The 22,519-nt window shown below is 40.6% G+C and overlaps 3 protein-coding genes across 7 annotated transcripts in view; 2 read left to right on the top strand and 1 right to left on the bottom strand.

Moving 5' to 3' along the window:
• kank1a (KN motif and ankyrin repeat domains 1a) overlaps positions 1-16,147 on the top strand; it is a 67,633-nt gene extending 51,486 nt beyond the window's left edge. For 3 of the 4 annotated variants that reach the window (XM_042488666.1, XM_042488668.1, XM_042488667.1), the window contains exons 3-12: positions 311-2,908; positions 6,029-6,211; positions 8,648-8,756; positions 9,316-9,534; positions 10,014-10,101; positions 10,771-10,990; positions 12,887-13,029; positions 13,959-14,159; positions 15,014-15,112; positions 15,202-16,147. In XM_042488666.1, coding sequence (XP_042344600.1) covers positions 311-2,908; positions 6,029-6,211; positions 8,648-8,756; positions 9,316-9,534; positions 10,014-10,101; positions 10,771-10,990; positions 12,887-13,029; positions 13,959-14,159; positions 15,014-15,112; positions 15,202-15,264 — 3,923 coding nt within the window. In that variant the 3' untranslated portion in view covers positions 15,265-16,147. The remainder of the gene's footprint in view (positions 1-310; positions 2,909-6,028; positions 6,212-8,647; positions 8,757-9,315; positions 9,535-10,013; positions 10,102-10,770; positions 10,991-12,886; positions 13,030-13,958; positions 14,160-15,013; positions 15,113-15,201) is intronic. The other variant, XM_042488669.1, reaches the window with a different exon arrangement.
• A 323-nt stretch (positions 16,148-16,470) lies between these two features.
• LOC121944775 (cilia- and flagella-associated protein 157-like) lies at positions 16,471-21,646 on the bottom strand. The gene is made up of 9 exons (XM_042488670.1): positions 21,483-21,646; positions 20,268-20,539; positions 19,799-19,952; positions 19,226-19,493; positions 18,993-19,114; positions 18,210-18,360; positions 17,935-18,095; positions 17,508-17,669; positions 16,471-17,090 (listed from the first exon to the last, which is right to left on the bottom strand). Exons 1-9 carry the CDS (start codon positions 21,644-21,646, stop codon positions 17,051-17,053), a joined length of 1,494 nt encoding a protein of 497 aa, XP_042344604.1. The 3' UTR covers positions 16,471-17,050.
• The window catches only part of dmrt1 (doublesex and mab-3 related transcription factor 1), a 34,570-nt gene continuing 31,950 nt past the window's right edge, over positions 19,900-22,519 (top strand). For both annotated transcript variants that reach the window (XM_042488673.1, XM_042488674.1), the window contains exon 1: positions 19,900-20,019. The gene's annotated coding sequence lies outside the window, so the exon portion shown is untranslated. The remainder of the gene's footprint in view (positions 20,020-22,519) is intronic.

Raw genomic sequence — 22,519 nt, forward strand, 5'->3', positions numbered from 1 at the left:
TAATTTTAAATATATAATTAAAAGAATTGAAAATATAGTTTCCTGGACATTTTTCCCATGTTTTTTGATAATAACTAATAGTCACCTCTGGATAATTTTCAGATATTTTCCTTGTCGTCTTTTATTTATGTTTTGCTGTTGATGGGACATTTCTTGCCAAGATGCTCATTATCTTTTTTGCTTTCTTTTTGAGAGAAATCAAACCAGTTTTCTCTGATTTCAAGGGTGTAAATACTGTTGAGGACAACTGATGTTGATCCAGGTGTTAAAGAGTTAACTTGACATTATGTTCTTGTGGTGTCTCTTTCAGAAAGAGGACAAAGATGCCCAAGCACAGAGGACGACAAGGACTCTGTGGCCCCCTACTATGTTGAAACTCCCTACGGTTATCAGCTAGACCTGGATTTCCTCAAATATGTCGACGACATCGAGAGGGGCAACACCATTAAGAAGCTGAGCATCCAGAGGAAGCCTAAAGTGTCCAAACCCTTGGCGGTGCCCCGGGGCAGCACTGGCGGGGGCAGCACTCAGGCTGAATGGACCTCCACAGACTCCCTGTCCTCCTCCAACAGCGACGACAAGCAGTCCCCAGTCTTCTTCAGCTCCAGGCCGCAGGTCGCTGCACCGCTGACGCCCACCCTCTCCAGAGCAGCCTGTGAAGTCCCCCAACAACAACCGTACCTGAACATCACAGAGCAGAAACTGCTCCTGCCACCTCCCTCGCCAAGGTTTGCCCCTCGTCACAACCCCCAGGTGGAGAAGACCCTCATGGAGACGCGTCTTCGCCTCGAACAGGAGCGTCTGCTCATGCAGCAGCACAGCGAGCCGCCCATGCCACGCCGCCGTCTTGCCAGCTTCGGCGGCATGGGCTCCAGCAGCTCACTGTCCTCTTACTCAGGCTCCATGGCCCCGAGCCAGATCTCCCCCAGCTCCCATCACCCTCTCCCCATCAACGGCCACCTCCCCAACGGAGAGTACAACACCTACTACCCACCATCCATGGGCAGCTCCATCCGCCACAGCCCCATGAGCTCCGGCATGGCCACGCCTGTGACAAACGTCAGCCCGCTACACCTTCAACAGATCCGGGAGCAGATGGTCGTGGCGCTGAAGAAGCTGAAAGAGTTGGAGGAGCAGGTGAAAACCATTCCTATCTTACAGGTTAAGATTGCTGTTCTGCAGGAAGAGAAAAGACAATTGGCCGCTCAGTCCAAAAATCAAGGTCTCGGTGGCTTCCGCAAGCGCTCCTACAGTGTAGGCAGCGCTGACCAAATGGAGAACCCAGGCCCCATCCAGAAGGAAACAGAGCTGCACATCATGGAGCCTGAAGCCCAGGAGCAGAGCGCTCAGCGGCTGGAAGAGTTCAGACGTCTGGCAGCTGAGGTCCAAGCTCTGGAGAGGACATCCCAGGACAATAATGTGACGGAAACTCAGCCTCATAAGCTCACGCAAAACCAAATCCAACAAAAGTCCATCGGCATCGTTACTGATGAAAACATGAACAACCTTCCTGCCACTCAGAGGACAAATGGACATTGTTTCCAGGATGTCGGAGTTTCGACGGAGCGGCAGGAAATGCGCAGCGCTGCGGTTGGCGTGACCGAGGCCATGCTGGGCATGACCACTGAAGCGGAGAAGGAGATCGAGCTCCAGCAGCAGACCATCGAGTCGCTGAAGGAGAAGATCTACCGCCTGGAGGTGCAGCTGAAAGAGAGCACTCACCAGATAGAGATGGGGAAGCTAAAACTGGAGCTCCAAGCAGCTGGTGGGTCAAACAAGAAGAAAGCAGACAAAGGTTTGATGGTGAGACCAGAGATGTACAACGCCTGCGTGGAGGCCAAAGTCCAGATGCGCAGCCTTGGCGTGGGTGACCATCTGGAATTCAGCCACGCTAAATCTCTACAAACTATAGGAGTGTCCTGTCATCCCAGTGTGCAGAGTGTTGGCACAGGCCCAGAGATCCCGATGGACCGGTGGGTGGTGCACGAGCGCGTGGAGGTCAAAGACCAGTGTGTAGGGAGACGGGTGGAGACGTGCCACCAGCAGGTCGGCATAGAGCTGAGTGTTTGCGAGGTGGGAGTTAACACGGAGGAATCAGTGGACAGCTTGGCTCTCTGCAAACCCATGAAGGAGTTGAGCAAAGAGTCGAGATCAGTCGGCTGCGGAGATTGTTCAGTGGATGTGATCGTTAGTCCCATCAAGACGCTGGTGTCACAAGGAACGGACCCAGATTACGTCAAAAAAGTGGACTCCGGTGTCATGGCTGCTCCTGAGTCCGCAACTCAGCAGACCAATACTGAGACCGAAGTTGCGAGCAAATCCACCAACACAAAAACAGTTGTCCTGACTGACTCTTTCACTGATACGGGGTTGATTACGTGTGACAAGCACACCAACACGGCTGTGATAGAAACAAGGACGGTCGCTGCCGGGGACGGACTTATCAAAGATGCACACGCAACAGCGAAGATGCGTTCGATTGCTGTTGGAACCACCACAGACGTGGAGTCATTCCTTTGCAAATCGAGTAAAACCAAAGAATGTGGGGTGGGACCAGTAAGCATCCACGAGAACTTCTTGGTCGGATTAAAAACCAGGAACATTGCATGCGGCCCCTCCCAGCCGGCTGAATCTGTCAAAGAGACCGTAGAGGTTGAGGCTGCACCGCCGCAGGCTCAGGCCCAGGGGGGCGTTGGACTGGACCATTACATCGAGAGGGTGCAGAAACTGCTGCAGGAGCAACAAATGCTGTTAGCGGAGAACTACAGCGAGCTGGCGGACGCTTTTGGACAGCCCCAGTCCCAGTTTGGATCCATCAACAGTCAGCTGGTCAGCACACTCTCGTCCATCAACTCGGTCATGAAGTACGGGAGCGCCGAGGACATCCTGAAGCTGCAGTCAAACGAAGGTAAGAGGTCTTCCACATGCAGCGCTGAGGATGCCGATGGTTCCTCGTGCTCATAAGTGTTGCATAAACACAAATGGTTCATGGGATAATTGGCTGAAAGTCATGCCAGGCAATTAGAGCATAGTTTCAAGGGCAGACAATAGAAACTGTACACACAGAAACACACACACAGTATCTTGCAAAATAGCTGTCAAGCAGGCAGTCATATATTTGGTGCCTGAGGGAGTGCTGAAGAGAGGATTTGATTAATTTTCTTTCACAGTTTATTGCACAACAGATTAAATTAGTTCCTTATGTCTGTCTCTTTTAATTGTTATTTCTTTAAGGTAAACAGTGAGCAGGGACACTTAAAGATTACAAATAAAATGCTTTTGGAGTTCATATTCTCAGTGCATGCTGTCTTTGGTGCCAGAGTAATTACTCCTAAAGTAAAACACCCCAGATACACTCGCAAGTACCTCTTTTAACGCCCTGGAATTTGGGTAAATAGGCTTAATTTCTTTGAAAAACATGGCAAAAGGCAGTGAGATATTTATAAAGAAATGACCCTGAAATTAGCAAGAAATTAGTTTTAAAAAGTACAAGTGTGCTGCGTTCAGATGTCTTTTACAAGCTATTTGAATCTTTGAAACCTGAGCAGGTTTCTCAGGTTTCAAAAACATGGGGAAAAAAAGGCAACGACCAACTTGTCAAGAAACGTCCCACAAACTGCCAGACATGAGTACAAGGTAAACAGGAAAACTAAGGGGTGAGGGTTATTATAGAATTATTCAAAAAAATAGAGAAAAATAATATTTGTAATTATGATTTTATATTTAAAGTTATGTTAAAAAGTAAATATAATAAAATATATAAAATAAATGTGTATATATATTTTTTAAAATAAATTTCAGCTATTTTTATGGTTAATTTTTGACTTTTTGTGTGCATATTTTTGGTAAAAAAAATTTAACACTTTTCCCTTTTTTTTTTTGCAAATTGTTGGGCCATGTCTTGTTTATTGCTTGTTGCCTTCTCCCTATGTTTTTTAAAGAAATGAAACTAATTTCTTTGGTTTCAAAGGGTTAAAGGGGAATAAAACAACTGTAGAGATGATGTGCGAGCAGTGACAAAATAAGATGTAGTTTAGGACAGTCTTAGCTTTGCTGTAGAGGATTGTGTGTGTGTGTGTGTGTGTGTGTGTGTGTGTGTGTGTGGGGGGGGTTGGTGGTTAGAGTGTTCACACACCGTCTACAGAGAACTCTGATTGGATCGGACAGGCCAAAGTTATCTCTGACCCTGAAAAATGCGGCGGGGGGCTTTGGACATGAACCAACAATGAGCTCATTTCTTTTTGGGAACCAGTTAACGTCGCACCAATCGGCCTCTTGTTGTTTTTGCGGGGCCGCTGCTGCCTTCACTAACACCTCGCTGTTGATGCTGATTCATGGCTCCTTCTGAGTTACATAACATGCATTCATGCCGGCTGGCACATGAACGCTGGCCGATTGTCTTGTGTTGTGTGCGAGCTCGTTTCTGCTCAGTTTCTGGCCTCTGTTGGAATGTGGACTTACAAACCAGACGCAGTTCCTGCTCTAGTAAATGATGTCGGTTTCATCACAGCGCTGAACACAAGAAGATTATGTTAAAAATGTGGTTGGAGGTCAGTGGTGGAATTCAGCTCAGTACATTTGTTCAAGTGCTCCTCTGTAGTAAAATATGATGCAGTATTGTAGATCAAACTACTTTACAGTTTATAAAGCACCACCTGAAACATCTTCAGCAGTAAAATGTAACAAACACACTTGTGCAGCTGTAATTTTAATCCAAAAGTATTAAATAGAGAACATTTTGCTGCACAATGAGTACTTTTACTTTTTGTACTTTAAGCAAACTTAGTAGATACATACTTTTACCTAAAGTTTTGAATGCAGGACTTTTACTTGCAGCAGAGTATTTTCACAATGTGGTATTAGTACTTTTACTTAACCCCTTTAAACCTGAGAAAATTTACTTTATTTCTCTTAAAAAAATAATGGAAGAAGACAATGAGCAACGAAGGAGAAATGATTCCAAATTTGTAAGAAATTTTAAAAAGTACACGAAAATTACCTGAGAATAATGTTGTTTTTTTTAAAGAAAAGAAAATTACAAATGCTTTAAAATATTATAATTCTGTTACATAATTTTAAATATGTATTTATTCTAACTATAAATAATTTTCCCTACCTTTTTTTGTAGCTTTAAAAACGTAATTTTTAAGTTTTTAATTTTAAATCTACCAATTTCTTGCAATTGATGGAACTTTTTTTCCTCATTGCCTTTTTTTCCAAATGTTTTTTGCTCAGGTTCAAAGGGTGAAATACCTGTGAAAGGCATCTGAAAGCAGCACAGAAAAGAGATGTTGCTCCAGGTGTCAGAGGGTTAATTAAGGGGTCTGAATACTTCCACCACTGAAGACGCTGATGGTTGGAGTTGTATTTCTGTGTAAGAGCAAATGTGAAATTTTTTCTTTTTTTAAGCATTCAGCTGGTTGTAGTTGAATTTTATTGTCACTTAATTGAGCATTATTTGGATAAAACAGAATTAAACTTACAGCAACCACCTTATCATTAGAATATATCTGGTAAGATACCTTAAGATACTTTTTTAATACTTTTTTGTTTGTATTTTTTGAGGAGTTTTATGTCATAAGAAAGTTAAAGGAAAAGTGGAAATAGTTGCTCCTAATTGCATGTGCGTGCGTGTTTGCGTGCGTGTGTGCGTCTGTATATAAGAAGCAAAAGTTTAGGAGTCCAAACTTGGAGCAGTTGCTGAACCAAATATGAGTGAAAAGTAAAAAGGCAAAAAATGGCTCGTACACTACAGGTGCACACTACATGGCTCCAGTTATCACTAATTGAATGCACCAAAGTGACGTTTCAAGCAAACTGTCATTAAGACTTGACAAACATATTTATATTCGTTACACTTCTTATATATTTCCTCATAAAAGTTTCACACAATGCAGGGTCCTGCTTATAATACCATTTCTATGCAGCAACTGAAACTCCTCAGAGAACCTTTTTTAATGACATTAGACTTTCAGTCCTGTTCTGCTGCTGCATTTGAATACTGACTTTGGTCTCTTTTCTTTCTCAGAGAGCAGTCAGCAGCTTCGGTCACACATTGAGAAGACCTCTGCGGGCCTGACGGCTGCAGATAAACCTGCCAACACACCTGCGCAGCAGCAGCAGCAGCAGCAGCAGCAGCAGCAGCAGCAGCAGATCAGTGCAGCTGAGCAGAAGAGCCGTATGGACCTGCAGATGTCCACAGCACTACATGGTACGACTTTTTGACCAGATGGGAATCCTCTGTTAGTTTTGTCGGTGTGTTTAAGATACTGCGGCGTTATTGCAAAAACTGGTAATTGTTTTATTTTGAAATCCAGTGTGTTGCTGTACAAATGAAAACCAGAGCTGTGGAGGTTGTTATTAGTGTGCGGCGTATTTTTCAAGAAGGACAGTGATAGTTATCTGACCAGATTGTGAGGTTTTGGTTAGCTCGCTAAAAATGCATTCTTTAAACAGAAAAATGGGCTTGGTGGTGAGTTTGATAATATTACAGTTGGTTTAGAAATAGCTGCATATTTTCCTGGTTATTTATATCTAAAAAGGCCTAAAATACGTCTGGTGAAGAAAAATGTCCTTATTGGTTTGAGACATACTTTGTGTACAAACCAGCAGTGATTGAAGAAGTATTCAGGTCTTTGATTTAAGTAAAAGTAGCAATAGTACAGCGTCCAGTCGTTCTTTAATGGGCAGGATGGCGGTTTAATTCAGTTTCTCCAGTCAACATGTCGAAGTGTGCTTAGGTAAGGTCCTGAACCACAAATTGCTCCTGATGGCTGTTTCATCAGTGTGCGGCACCTTGTACAGTAGCCTCAGTCACCAGTGTGTGAGTGTGTGTGTGTGACTCGGTGAATGTGACTCGTAGTGTGAAAGAGCTTTGAGTGGTTGAAAAACTAGAAAAGCACTATACAAATGCAGATCCATTTTGAAATACTCTTTAACAAATAAAAGTCTTGGGTTCAAAATAAGTAAAAGTAAAAGTATGAAATTACTGTGAACTCTTTATAATTAGCATTAAAATATATTAAAGTAGTAAAGGTGAAAGAACTCCTTATGCAGAGTGGTCCATTTCAGAATGATATATATTATGTTATTAAACTTATGCATTAATGTGCTTATCAATAATGCTGCAGCTGGTAAAGGTGGAGCTATTTTTTATCAAAAAAACTAAAAATAAAGTGCAATCCAGGGTTTCCCACACGTTGATTTATTTGTGGCGGCTTGCCACAACTAAAACATCTGCTGCCACGTATTGATTTTATGTTTGTGGAGCTAGAAAGTTCATGGAGGAGGGCTGTTGGAATATAAATACCATTCGTTTATTGATTTCGCCTCACTCTTGGTGCATAGAGCGTACTCTGGGCACTGATGGAGCAGCAGTACACCAAGCACAGTGAAATTGAAATTTAACCATTAATTGCACTGGGTCAAAATGTTCGTTTCTGCAGCAGCTGCTCCTCTCTTCCATCGATCTGATCTGATCAGCTCTGACCAGATTGACAGGTCAATTATCCACCCCAACGGCTGCTGAGGGGGAAAAAGGACTCATGACGAGCTCCGCCTGCGCTGTGTTAACAGAGCTGCAAAAGCATCCAAATTTAGAGAGGGGAAACAGAATTATTTTAAAAAGGGAAATACACACACACACACACACACACACACACACACACACACACACACACACACAAGATAAAAAACAAATACGGACAAGTACCAAGGTACCACCTAAAAAATTCTGCAGTCTGTAATAAATATAAATAATCAAAATCTGCAAGAAAACAAAGTTATCAAATAAATGTAGTGCATAATGTAGATAATATTTGTTTCCAAGATGTAGAGAAGTCTAAGTAGAAAGTAAAGTGGAAGTACTCAAGTAAAATACAAGGACCTCAAAACTGTACTTAGGTGCAGTACTTGAGTAAATGTACTCGTTATGTTCTACCGCCGTAAACCAGGCAACAGGTAAAAACATGGCTGCAAACATCATCAGCCTGGATCCCTCGTCACGCTCCCACCTGTCAAAACATGGGAAACGTGCCGAATGACTCCGTTGCTACTGAGCGTGCACACGCCACTGTAGACATATGCAACTGCATGCGTGTTGATACACGAACGCACACTCTCCCACGCACACACTCGGCTGTCCCCCGGAGCAGTGAAAGAGGCCCCTCGAATCCGGGCAAGTCTTGGCAGATGTGCTGAGTGTTTCTGGCTCTGTGCTGGTATTTTGGTTTTCGGAGGCCTGTGTTTAAAATGACTGAGATACTTTCAGGCTTCGGGGCAACTTGCAGCTCCACGCTGACGGAGTGCTTTGGAAAGAGCGTGAGACGGACACTTAATGGCTACTTTGCTCTCTGCCAAAGCTCTCGATCATGTCAGAGAACCTTTAGTGGCTCACTCAGGCGTTATCGGGCTGCTTGTAAATGAACTGACCGGACTTGTTAGTTATGTAGTGCTGTTGTTAACTGCAGGAGACTTTTGAAGTTGCAGGAAAGGAGATTTTAGAAGGATAAAACTGCAGGAAAGATATGGAAGCCAAGGAAGGCCGTGTCGTGTCTCTTTCACTAAGTTGTGTGCACTTTGTGATCGACTACAGTGTGATCTGCTTGTCTAAATATCATCCTGCTGTGTTCACTTTTCTCCTCTTCAGGTCAGCCGTGCAGCCCGAGCGCCCTGAAATCCATCATGAAGAAGAAAGATGGCCGACCCGACTCCAACGGCACCAAGAAAAACCTGCAGTTTGTCGGGGTGAACGGAGGGTGAGTCAAAAAAATATATGACTTACTCGCTGTCATAAATTTTTGAGTAGATTATCTTTCACTGAGCATTTTAACAGGCCTGTTAGATGTTTTTAACATGGTGATTTTGTGTTTTTAAGTTTCCAGAGAGGTTAAAGGTGCTGTCGTTTTACATTTATAAGGTCTTTGTGTCGATGTTTTTTCCTCTTAAACTTTGACTTGTTAACATCCACATGGTGCTGTTAACCCTTTAAAACCTGGATCGGTGTTAGGACTTCGAACCCTGAGCAAATTTGATTTGATTTCTTCCAAAAAACATGGAAAAAATGGCAATGAGAAACACAAATTGCAAGAAATTAGTAGATTTTTTTTCTTTTTTAATTTTTTTTTGAGCTAGTAAAAGATGTCCAGATAGCGTATTTTTTCCTAGCGTGCTCATTGCCTTCTTCCCATGCTTTTGAAAGAAATCAAACTATTCTGTCCAGGTTTCAAAGGCTTAATATCATCATGATAACTGAGGGGTTTTTGTGCTCACCTGAGTCCTTACATCCTGTGCTTCTGTCGCCCCCTCGTGGCGAAGCAGCTATGAGACGACATCGAGCGACGACTCCAGCTCAGAGGACAGCAGCTCTTCAGGGTCGGACGAAGAGGAGGAGGAGAAGGAGTTCGGAGGAAAGGAGGAGGAATTTAAGAACGTGGAGGGAAAGAGCACCAGGGAGGAGTTTCAGCCCGAGGGAGCCGAGGACGTGAAAAAGAAGGACGAAGAGGAAAGTTCAGAGAAGCAGGAGATGAGAGAGAGGTGGGTTAAAGACAAGTATTGACCCCCCCAAAAGAGACTGAAATACATATAAATGCAATAACGGAAATCAATCAACTACAGCAATCACAGAAAGATTTGAAAGCAGCAGTGACACCACAATAAGCGATACACTGTATACATAGGAAATAATAATAATAATAAAACAAATAGATAAAAATAACTTAATTTCATAACATTTATGATGAGCTGAAGCTAAGATCATTAGTAGAAAAGAGTCAAACCTGTATTATCCAATAAAGCTGGAGATGTCTCTCCAGTCTCACCTCAGACACAGCACGTAACTCGCTGAATAATAATAATGATAAATATTTGATTATTTATACAATCAACATCTAAAAAAATGCAAATAATGCGACGCAATCATATAAAACAGCTGCAACTATATGAATGTAGTTATGTTTTGTCCTATGGAACAATTATATGAATGTTAAAGCAATAATGTGTGATTGTCCCCAAAGGTACGAGCTGAGTGAGAAGATGCTGGCTGCGAGCAACGTTCTCAAAACTCACCTCAGTGACCCAAAAGCTGTGAGCAGTAAAGATTTGGTGAGTTTTTTTTGTTGATTTTTTTGTTGTCATACTCAGATGTACTTGATATAGTAATCTGTTGTGTTTTATATTATTTGAAGCTGCGGGATTACAGTTAACAATATTCAACAAAAAAAGATCAATGTAATTTGAAATGTTGATTCTCACATGTTGCACTCTTAATACCAGTGTTTTAATCTAACGCACACACCTCTCTCATCCTCTGCTGGTGAGCACATGATGATTTTAATGGAACAGCTGATGCTGGTTAAACACAGGGCAAATCTGATGAAGTGATATGTGAAATGCATGATTCTCTTCCTCTTTTGTAACTATAAATAAGGGTGAACCTGAGCATCCGGGTTTGTGCTGGAACTTTAAATTTTCTTGATTCTCTAGATTTCATAATTCTATGCTGTGTTATGCAAAATGCTTTCACTTGTTTCCTTTTTTACCCTAAAATGCCATAAAATTAATTATAAAGCACATAACTATCAAGAGAAGGGTAAACTGCTGGTGTTATAACACTGTTTTAACACTCAGACTTGGTTTAACTTTTAATCCAAATACACCATTTTTAGCAGCTTGCAGTGCGTGCACCACTGTTTCTGTTTAATACAACAGAAGTCAACAACACGGCACACACACTGTGTTTAATCACTAACGAGTCCCCCTTCGCCTCCTCAGAGAGCCTGTCTGAACACGGTGCAGCACGAATGGTTTCGTGTGTCCAGCCAGAAGGCGGCGGTGGCGGCCATGGTGGAGGACTACCTCGGGGCGTTCGGGGGCATCTCGCCGGCAGTGCTGCGCCACATCGTCAACATGGCTGATGGCAACGGCAACACGGCGCTGCACTACAGCGTGTCGCACTCCAACTTCCAGGTGGTGAAGAAGCTGCTGGATGCAGGTGAGAGCAGCTGGATGATGCTGTAAAACTGAGATAAGCTGAGCAGCACGTTAGCATGATGGCAGATTGTAAAACAGTTTGCTTGTGTTGAGTTCACAGCTTAATTGTAGCATATTTTTGGTATGGTTTTTTGTGTTACTGTATGACATTCGGTCAGTCCATACTAAGACTTTAAAATACAGAAATCAAAATCAAATGTCGATCGATGCAGCAGTAGATCAGCTCCTGTGTTCAGCGGTAAAATTACATTTTTTGTCAGTGGACTCTGGCCTTGAAGAGAGCAAAGATAAGTCTTTTTGGGAAGTGCTGAGGATACGACTGGATAAATGAGACTTGCAATATACTGCACAACTTGTGCGAGAGTCTGTAAATGGATTTTTTGATATAGTTTTGCTGTTATTAAATGTGGTCCTCTTCTAGTCAACTCATCAAGAATTTTCAGTTTTTTTCTGCGTCAGCAGCAAATTTAAAAAGAAGTGTCCCAAAATGTCCTCAAATTGGTGAAAATAGTGGGAGCTCCTTACCCTCTGAGTCGATGACCAGATCAGCGACCATAAAACAGAGACAGTAAACTTGTTTTTGCCATGTTGTGCCATTCAGTGTTGCCATATGTACGATATTAATTGTATTTTTATGATAATTTTGCCTTCTGGAGGATATACAAATATTAATTCCACAATTGCAATACTATACAATAATTTGGCCATTGTGACACTTACAATAAGTGATGTTATTTAATGTTATGTATTTATTTAATTAGCTAGAGCTATGCCCTTAAAGATTTTAATTTAAAGTATCAAAAGGCTTTTAGTTGGCTGTCTTGTAATTCATCGATCCACTCATACACTACGTCAGCACACTGGAAAAAAAACTGACACAGTTGTTAAAAATACTTGTTTACTAAAGTTATAAATTTAACCTGTTAGTTCTCGTGATTGTGACTGACGTACAATATTTTTTCTCAAAATACAATCATTTTGAGCCTCTGGTGCTGTTGTTATCGTTTAGAAAGCGCTGATGATGTATATGTTATTTGCTACAGTAGAGGCCGGCGCTGTTGTGTTAAATGTCATGCTTCTTTTGACTCTGCAATGCCGGCATGCTGTCTAAAATCACACACTGGAGAAACATGATGCTACCATTGATTGGTTCTGTGTAAAAATGCAAAGGATGCATAAAGAAGGGACGTAGTAGGAGCACTATCACACAATCTGTGTGTAAAAAGTTCTGTTGATACACAAATATCATTTAGTATTCCTTGTAAGAAGATTTTTTTTACTTAAGTAACATTTTTATTGCACTTTTTCTTGTATCAGTGTTGTTACAGGTGGTATTAGTACTTAAGTGAAAGAACTGAGTACTTCCTCCTCCACTGCCTCGCAGCGACCCCTCTGAGGCTCAATAGAGTGTGATGAGGTCCCGGCCACTCGCTGCTCTAAAAGCCTTTTGTCTCCGCTGCCTTTTGTGTCCTTGTGCTCTATAACAGCGAGTCCACCCCCCTGTCCCCATTGTAGTCTTTGTCCTGCCAGTTCCTCAGACCTCTCCTCCCCTCAGTGGGCAGGACAGCCTCCCTCAGACCCGCCTCACCTCCCATCGAATGTCCCGTCTCTTTTTCCAAGGACGAGTTCTTTAGGGTCCACACAAAGCATCATGGTCCCACGAGAAGTCACCAGCCTGACGCACGTCCTCGTACATTACTGTGTTGTTGAGTGACGGGCAGAGACGAGTCAATCACAGACAGAGTCGCAGCACACTTTGGGACCACCCGCACTGAACAAGTGTCCCTTCAGCTGCTGCAGAGTGCTTTAACGTGTGTGTGTGTGTGTGTGTGTGTGTGTTCTCTGTCTATGTGTGTGTGTGTGTGTGTGTGTGTGTGTGTGTGTGTGTGTTTTTCAGATGTGTGTAATGTGAACCAGCAGAACAAGGCAGGATACACACCCATCATGCTGGCAGCGCTGGCCGCAGTGGAGACGCCTAAGGACATGCGAATTGTGGAGGAGCTTTTCAGCAAGGGCGACGTCAACGCTCGAGCCAGCCAGGTCAGTGACTGAGAGGTCAGAGGTCAGCGGCAGGGCTAAAACACACAGTTCAGGTTTCAGTGAGCATAGAAATGAAGAAGACAAATCGAGCATCCAAATTAAGCTGCTTAAAGCCAAGGAGACGCAGGAATCAGCTGATGTCCCGGCTTTATTAAAGATGTTAAATAAATCCGAAACACAAAACAGATAATGTGCATGAGCCTCATTTTAAAGCCTTAACTGCAAAAGATTTTAGGAGAAAGTTTAAGTTCTGATGGGGATGTGTAACATGATGTGGGTAAAAATTGCACTTTGGTGACACCAAGTGGTAAAAGGACGTATTATTTGAAATTTGAACAGTTTCGCAGACATCATGAGATGTACAACTGAACACACCTTTTGTTTGTATTTAAGTTCTGTCTGCAGAATTTAATTTAATTTATTAAATTTGCTTTATTACATAATATTACATATTGCATATTTTATATGATTGTATATTCTACAGTAGTTCACAAGAAATTTCAAAACATCAAGATATATATATCATGTATTGTGATATAGCCTAGAAGTATTTTTTTTTAAGTCATATCGCCCAGCGCTAATACAGTCACACAGTTACTGTATATATATAATTCTACAGTGAGGCAACTGAATTAGACAAATAATAATAATAATAATAATAATATTAATAATAAAAAATGAAATAGAATAAAATATCAAAACAGTAATTTAAAATTACCATGGTAACAATATAAAACAGATAAAAAATATTGGAAATACAGTAGTGAAGTAGCATATGCAAAAATCTTTCTAAAAGGAGGTGACTGATTCTGATCTTCAGATGTGCAAAAAGAAGAAGATCAAACAAAGATATTTTAAGATATTTCATGAAGATTTAGAGATTGTAATTGTTTTCATTGATGATTTGAATGCTGTTGTTCCTGTTTCAGGCGGGTCAGACGGGGCTGATGCTGGCGGTCAGTCACGGCAGGATGGACATGGTTCGGGCCCTGCTGGCTCACGGGGCCGACGTCAACATCCAGGACGACGAGGGCTCCACGGCGCTGATGTGCGCCAGCGAACACGGACACGTGGAGATCGTCAAACTGCTGCTGGCTCAACCCGGCTGCGACGCCACGCTGAGCGACAGCGTGAGTAACCAAATACATTTACTCAACTACTTAAGTACAAGTTTGAGGTACTTGTACTTGAGCATTTTGATTTTAATATTTCTATTCCACCACATTTCAGAGGGAAAATTGTACTTTTATTCCACTACAATAATTGAACATCTTTTAGTAACTTAACAAATTAAGATTTTGTTTAGAATAATACAAAGAGGCCATAAATATGTTTGATTACACTACTCGACAGTTCATACAAGTACAGCCAAAGTGATTAGTCTGTTCATCAGTTACTTGACTGACATAAAATGAACAGGCAACTATTTTGCTAATCATTTCTTATTTTGTTATGCAAAAACATTTAACATTTGCAGCTTTTCAAATCTGAAGTTTTGCAGCTTTTCAATTAATTATTTTAATAATTTTGAAGTTTATGCTATTGTTTGAACATTTGTGGACGTTTATGTGGATTCTTGTTGAATTTTTTATTGTAGTTGTTACTTTGCCTGAACAGCAGCTAGACATATTTTTCCTGTTTTCCTCTTAAAGTCTTATATTCAGTCATCGTTATGATTATGTTTTAATATTTAATTAGTCTGTTGATGTAATCTGTCTGTAATCTATGTAATCGCCCTTTACTATTTTATCAACTGTCCAAATTGTGTCTGTTTTAATTAATCTGCCTTTAAGTGCCCTCAAACCTCTTAACTTTTATTATGACTTGTTTAATCAACCGTATTTCATGTTAGACAGCAAAACTGGGTTTTCATTTTTCAAGTTAATCTCATCAGGTAGCTGATTTTTTCCCCAGTTTCTCAAACTGTTCTGTTATTCTGCGTTTCTTCTTCTTGTATTTTTCATCTTTGTCGTCTTCTCCTCAGGATGAGAGTAACGCCCTGTCCATCGCTCTGGAAGCAGGACACAAGGACATCGCCGTGTTGCTTTACGCACACGTAAACTTCTCCAAAGCTCAGTCACCTGTACGTCCTTGTCACTCCCCACTGTTTTTAATTTCAGGTCTGTTTACGTGTCGACTGTCACATTAACCATTCACACATTTATATTGTAGGGGACTCCTCGACTCGGCAGAAAGACGTCACCAAGTCCCACTCGGAGGGGCATGTTTGATTAAAGGCCCCGCCTCTCCCTACAAACCCTGCGCTGCTATTGGTTCACGCTGAACGATGCCTTACCCACAGCTGGATGAGGGACTTAATCACCAACCAACCAATGAGATTTCTGGAAATATTTTTATTTATGTGCACAGTGACGAGCCCAAAGTGCCCTTTGAATATGAATGTAACCAGCTGGTGCCTCGAGTCCCGTCAGATCCTGGCTGAAATAATCAGCAAACCAACACGGACACAAATTCAGCTACTAAATGCCATTTTATTCCCCTCCTTTCTCTGTTGTTTTGTTTTTCTCTTCTTTTTGTTTTAATTTGACTTTTTTTATTTCTAAAGCTCAATGTTGATCATTCAAGAGCACCAAAACATTTGTGAAATTTTTTTTTTTTTTTTTTTTGAGCAGACAGATGGAGAATAATCCACCCGCATGTTAGAGGAAGTATTTCCTGTATATATTGCTCGCCTCGACATCCCGGCCTCACACATGTGCGCCTAGCTCTCCGCAGTACATGTACAACTCACGTGGATGAACGCATCAACGAATAGACCTAGACTGGAGAAAAATTGTACTTTTATACAAATCCTTTGTATCTATTTAAAAAGAAGAATCACAGTATTTTGAATATTTCCTATAACTGCTTACTACGACCCATGAAGTTATATATTTATCAAAGTATAGTTTTTAATGCAGATATATGTATTTCATTGTACATACGGTGGTCTTTAGAGTTTAGTTCTCCTTTTTTTGTCTTTCTGTCTGTCTCTCATGTGTAATATAAAGCTGTCTGTCCTCCTCTAGTGGTCATCCAGGTACTGACTTTCATCCTCCCGTGAGAATTGAAGTGCCTGAGACTTCGCCATATAACAATAAACATCGATTAAAGATTATGGGTCTGTGTCTCATTTTCATTGATGACCCACAAATCTTTATTAATTATTTGGTATGATATCATTATTTGGCATGATATCATTATCATGCCAATAATTATATCATTATTATGATATTATTGTCATATTCACCTTTAACTTTGTTTATTGTGTGTTTTGACTCTATTTTTGGCAAACATATTACAATCAAAATACACTCAAATAGTGATGGGAGGAGGAGAGAGTCTGTAACCATAACTGTACAAAAGTGTTGCAAAAAAAAACAATTACACTTAATGGATGGTGAAAAGAAAAGCATATTTTATAGAAATTGCTGTATGGCCAAGTGCAAAATCCAAATCACAGGAGCTGCATTTTTTTATTAATCTACTATGTGTGACAACATACCATTATAACTGAAGCATTGTGGTATTACAGAGACGCCTCAGCCTACAAATCATTTTCCAGCTGTAAGGGAACATGCTTGTTGGTACAGACGGCAGCAAAAATATCATCTTTTTTTTCAGTGAGAATAAGATGTAAAGATTACCATTCCCACTATAACTGTGAGTTTTATCACAATCACAGTTTCAGTGAAAATAGTCATGATTTTACTGTAATGGTGCATGCTGTATAATTTTGTTGTTTGCCAAATTGATTCTTGAAATTTTCTCCTCTTGGTCGACTGCTGCATTAAATTCAAGCATTCATGATTATTTGAAACTTTTAGCCCTTCAACAAAGACATTTATAACACAAAAAAACATACATTTTGGGCACTCGAAGGTCAAAATATCCACGGAGTAGACTCTCTAATTTGGAGATATGAAGTGTTTTCTCTAACATGAATATGAAGTTAGTTTTGCTGCTGCTATCTCGGTTTAGGGAAGTTTCTGGAGGTCAAAAGTCCGACAGCCGAATCAGATCAGTTAATAAAGCTGGCTGTTTTCTGACTGGACGGCTTCCTGAGAGGATGGAAAGAACAACAGTAAATAAGTGTACTGAACAAATTTAGTTATACTAAAAAGATAATTTCCAACAAAACTAATATAATAATCTTAAATTTAAGTGACATCTCTCCTTTCAAAATGTGTGAAAACTCAGTTTAAAAAAAAAAAACTAATGGAATTTCTTAAATATCAATATGGCAACTTCAATAAATTTAAAATAAGATAAGTGAGTTTTAAGTAATTTTTGCCTAAAATAAATTATTTGTGAAAGGAATCCTAAATTTAATATAAGAGTTGTTGTTTTTCCACCTGAAAAACAAGACAATTTTGCTTTTAAGTCAACTGCGCTGATAAAGGAAACTGAAACAGGACTTCCACTCTCACAACTGTCCACTTTAGACCATGTACAGTGATTCTGATGTCCATACAAACCTGTGCAGAGACAGATTAGTGCTGCTGGTCCCAGCTGCTCCCGTCCTCCCTGAGAGCGTGCGTTTGTGTTTCACTGAGGGACGAGGGACAAAGCCGAGATCGCCGGGTCTGTAACGAGCCAACTCAAACTGGAAACTCAAACTTGGATTCAGGATTAATTCTCTGTAAAGACACAAAAATAGGAGTTTGGTTTCACTCTGCTGAATCTTTTCTTTCAATCAATTCTTTGTTGTGATTGGATTATCAAAACTTCTGCCAAAAATGTACACTTAAACATGCCATCAAGCACATTAAAGTCACAGAGTTTTTCTGTATGTAGCTGATGGATGCTATAGTCTCCCAATGTGGGGCATGATGCACATTAAAGAGCAAAAAAAAGCTAAAATATTGTGGTCAGTACAAACACTGACAGATAATATCCAGTTACCTGTCTGCTGCAGGGTCAGAGGTCTGCGGCTCATCCAGCCGGTCCTTCTCAGCAGTGGACTTGGTGAGTTGGGGCCGGTCCAAGACCACCAGCAGCTTCTCCATCAGCCTCTTCCACTGGACCACGGAGTCCACCTCTGAGTCCTGATCTGTCGATGCGTCCTGCAGGAAGCAAAAAAAAAAAGAAAAAGAAAATTTAGCAAATTAGGCCTCAGTTGGCTTGAACATATTTGTGTCCTCATGTTTTAAACTACAATTTTTTTTTGTTTGTTTTACCATCAGGGCTTCTCTGAGAGTGACAGCTGCCTCCTGCATGATGCTCTTCATCTTGCTCCTCCTCCTCCTCTCCTCCTGCAGCTCCGCCTCCAACCGGCTCAGCTCAGCTCTGTTATTACTGCACTGCTCAGACAGCGAGACCCGGTCCTGTCTATAAAGACGCAACACCGACAGTGAGGCTGTACTCACTATGCATGAGGAGTTAAAATGCAGAAAAGACGTGTGTGGGAGGCCTGGAAACACAGACCAATCACAGCAGACTGGGCTTAAAAAGACGTCCACTAAACAGAGCATTTCATACAAAAGGTGAATATGTTCCAGTAGTTTTTTGTGAACGTGTGTAAATGTATTCTAGTAGAGACCCATATATAAGGTTCAACCTGAAAACAGTATAATCTTTAACCAAAGATCCTTTTAAATATTATCTAACCATCACCTTTAATTACTATTGAAGTCTGCATTTCTTTGTCCATGCTTACTGTTAAAAAGGCCAAAACTTAACCTAAATTCCTGTCTTTGGTTAAGATGTTTCAGTGCCACCTGCTTGTGTTTCAGTGGGCGGAGCTTCAGTCAGCTGCATCCATTAAAGACCAATTAGTCCTTTTAAGAGTGATTCTGTATGTTCTCATCTTTTCTTTGTGTGTACAACTGAGTTTTGTTTTGATTTGTCCAGAAATTTATATTTTGGATATTTGTGAGCATCGTGAACCCTGTCTTTAGTTTTGACCTTTGAGGAAGCATCAGAGTCAGTTAGGTATTTGGACAGAGGAGATGAACTTTGACCTGTGTGCCTCCATCTCGGCCAGGACTGCTGTGTGTTTGGTCTGAAGCTGTTCCAGTTCTTGCCTGCAGTCTTTCAGCTCCGCCTGCAGCTGCTGACACTTTTCTGTGAGCTGCTCCACCACCTGATGGACAGAAGATATCAGGTATGTAAACTTCATTTGTATTCTAAAACTGCAACACCCAGAGGATCTGATCCTACTTTGAGCCCCAACAGTAATTTCTGTTCCTCTTACCTTCTTGCGGACGCAGCTCTTGCGGGACGTCTCGCTGAGCATTTGCTCCAGGATGTCCACATCCACACTGAGCCGACTCTTGCGGCTCCGCAGCGCAGAGTTCTCCTCCATCAGTACCTGAGTCTGCTCCGCCAGCTGGCTGATCTGGGTCTTAACCTCTTTGTTTTCCTGGAGGGCCGACCTGGTCGTCTCTGGGACCTTCTGGTCCACCAGGTGCTGCACCTCTGCTGCCATGGCCGCCACGTGGCTCTCCATCTCCTTTTCCAACCTTTGAGGTAAAAATCAATCAGCCAATTAATGAATCAATCAGACTTTAATTGTATAGCACTTTTCATATGAGGAAAACTGTTACACAAAGTGCACAAACACACATAACAAATAACTGGGACCAAAACCATTAGGAGCTTTAAAAACTAATAAAAGGATCTTAAAATATGTAGCCATAGTATATAAAATTATATTAAAGGTTTGTGAAAACTGTTAAACACTTGTGTATTTTTTCATAGCTATGATATGCTATAATGTTGGCTGTAATGGCACATGTGATAGCGTCAGTAAATCAGTGTTCTCCACCTCTTCTTCTCCAGCAGTGCTTTCATCTCCAGGCTGTGGAGGGCAGCTTTGTGTTCCTCCTCCTGACTGGCCAGCTGTTTCCTCAGCGACTCCATGTCGGACATCAGCTGCTCCTTCTGCTTCTGAAACTCCTCCAGACCAGCCAGCCTGGCCGCTTAAAGGTGGAGAGAGTGAAAAATTAAACCTGAAACGGTGACACTCACTGAGCTCCAACCAGACCAGTAAGTTTGTCTCTGCATCTGAATTGTGTTGACTGCAGTGCCGAGGCTGCTGAACTGTTCAGCCAGACACCAGGGTGGAATATTTTTCCTGAAATACCAGTATTTTCTCAGTGAAATGATTAAGTATAACATTTATTGTGAAAAAAAGTGAAACCACAGGACCATTTCAAAACTATATGTTTGTAGGACCTTAAACAGTAAGAGATGAACTCATCCCTGTTTTAACCTACAGAGATTTTCAGTCTCACCAAGTGTTGTGTTTTCTGCGTTGACTTCTTCGATCCGGTCTTGAAGCTCTTGTCTCAGCTGACTGTGCTGCAGCTGCAGAGCGTCTCTGTCCTTATCAGCAGCCTGCCGATGACTCTCCAGCTCCTCCGTTAGCTCGTTCACCTCATCCTCCCTTTCCAGCAGGGAGCGTTTCAGATAATCAACAATGTCCTTCTTCTCCTTCTCCAGTGAACTGTACTGAGAGTTTAAATCCTTCCTCTGCCTCTCCAGTTGGTCACATTTCAGCTGATATCTGGAGGAGGAAGAGGGTCATGCAGGCCTAAATGTTAAGAACATAATCATAAATGATTCTTGCAGTGTTGGAAACAACTAAATACATCTATTCAGTTACTGAGCTTAAGTACAATTTTGAGGTACTTTTACTTGGGTATTATTGCTGACACTTTCTATTTCTACTTCACGACAGTTCAGAGGAAAATACTGTATTTATTTTTACACTGCTATTTTTTTTATGTGATTTTTGTTTGTTTGTTTGTATACCAGAAGGGGAAATAGCGCCGTAGTCATACAAGTGGCCACCTCTACCCCATTTGTTCTTCACATTTCATTTGTTCTACCTATGTACATATATATATTCAGGACTTTTACTTGTAGCACAGTATTTATATTTCTGTGGTATTACTCTTTACTAATTTTAATGAAATAGTGATGGCGTTTTTGTTTTTTTTTTTTAAATCCTAATCTGAAAAATAACCAATAAGGTTTTGAATAAATAAAGTGGAGAAAAAGGAACAATATTTGCATTTGAAAGGTAAATTTTGTTAGTCTAAAGCAACACAACATAAAATGGAAATACTTAGTAAAGCACAAGTTCCTCAAAACTGTATTTAAATGTGCTTAGTTATATATAATGTCATTTGAGTGTGTTTTTTGGCTAGATCGGTGTATTTACACTTTTAAATAAGTTATTTTCAAAGTCATTATAAGCTAACAAATGACAGGCTAACACAGCATAACTTTAGGCTACATTACAACACTCAGCTAAAATGCTTTGAAGTGATTTTCTTTTAATCCAAGTTTGAAGAACAAGTGTGAACAAAGTTATATGAAAGACAAAGCATTTACCAACACGAACACATTACCACTAAAATGATGTGAAATTAACGTTAAATGAACTTAAACTGACTTATTTTGGGAACAGCTAAAGCACTTTTTGTGGTGTGAAACAGCCTCACCTCTCCACCTGCTCGTTCAGAAATCGTATTTGAGTCAAATATAAATCCTTCTCTTTATCGCCAGACCCGGTTTTATCTGCAGGAGCAGCTGGACTTTCCTTTTTCTGTGTTTTTTTGGCTTCATCTTGTTTTTCGCCGCTTTTCTTGTCCTTCTTTTTGGGCATTGTTTCAGAGAAAGTTGACTGAAGTGAGGAAACGAACCGCGCCGTTACCAGGCAACGAGGCGTTCAGGGACTCTTCGGAAAGTTTACTGCTTCGCAAGGATGTTTGAGTTGCAAGAGGATAAAAATGTGATAATACAGATCGTACATCCAGACTTGGACCGGATTCTTAACAAAAACAGGCTTACGAATACATTTGTTACAGTTATGTAGTTTAATATAATGTTTGATTGATATATTCAGTGATTAGCATGGTCTGATAAATTTGATTGTGCGATATCCGATTTTTTTTCTTGAACTTAAAGCCATCACCGAGCACAAACATTTAAAAAAAACAGGCTAAATTAAAATCCACTTTCATTTAATTTGGTTTGATTTAAAAACAAATTAAATGCTGACAATAGATAATAATAATGATTATTATTATGATGATAATGATTATAATAAAAGCTTTTTTTTGTACAGCACCTTTTTAAGGTAAAAAATGCACTGCAATAAAATAAGTGATTGACAAAGTAAATAAAATCCAAAACATGAGCCACAAAACAAGATAAAATAATTACAACAAAACCATATTAAATTGATAATATCTTATACAGAATTATGCACCAAAAAACACACACAAACAACCTAATGTTTCATAGGCTACAGTTTAAAGGTGTGAAGGATAATTGATTTCTTCATCGTTTCTATTAAAAACATTCAAATGAGATTTAAAGATACTAAATCTCTGCTATTTTTTTCCCTAAAAATAGGCAACAAAACTATCTCTTCCGAGCCTTTCAACTGTTACTGGTAATAGTAATTTCTCATTATTTCATACATCTTCATCATTAGACTCATTAGACTAACAGAGTTTATTTATTATTATATATT

The sequence above is a fragment of the Plectropomus leopardus genome, chromosome 6 (genome assembly GCF_008729295.1).
Source record: "Plectropomus leopardus isolate mb chromosome 6, YSFRI_Pleo_2.0, whole genome shotgun sequence".
NCBI classification, from domain to species: domain Eukaryota; kingdom Metazoa; phylum Chordata; class Actinopteri; order Perciformes; family Serranidae; genus Plectropomus; species Plectropomus leopardus.

Bases quoted from the DNA above. Each gene is read 5' to 3' on its own strand.
- LOC121944775 (XM_042488670.1), bottom strand. From the start codon at position 21,646: ATGCCCAAAAAGAAGGACAAGAAAAGCGGCGAAAAACAAGATGAAGCC. The intron at 19,115-19,225 runs GTAAGAGGAACA...TCTGTCCATCAG, and splicing joins AGAGCTGCGTCCGCAAGAAG to GTGGTGGAGCAGCTCACAGA. The intron at 18,361-18,992 runs GTCAAAGTTCAT...GCGTCTTTATAG, and splicing joins GCCGAGATGGAGGCACACAG to ACAGGACCGGGTCTCGCTGT.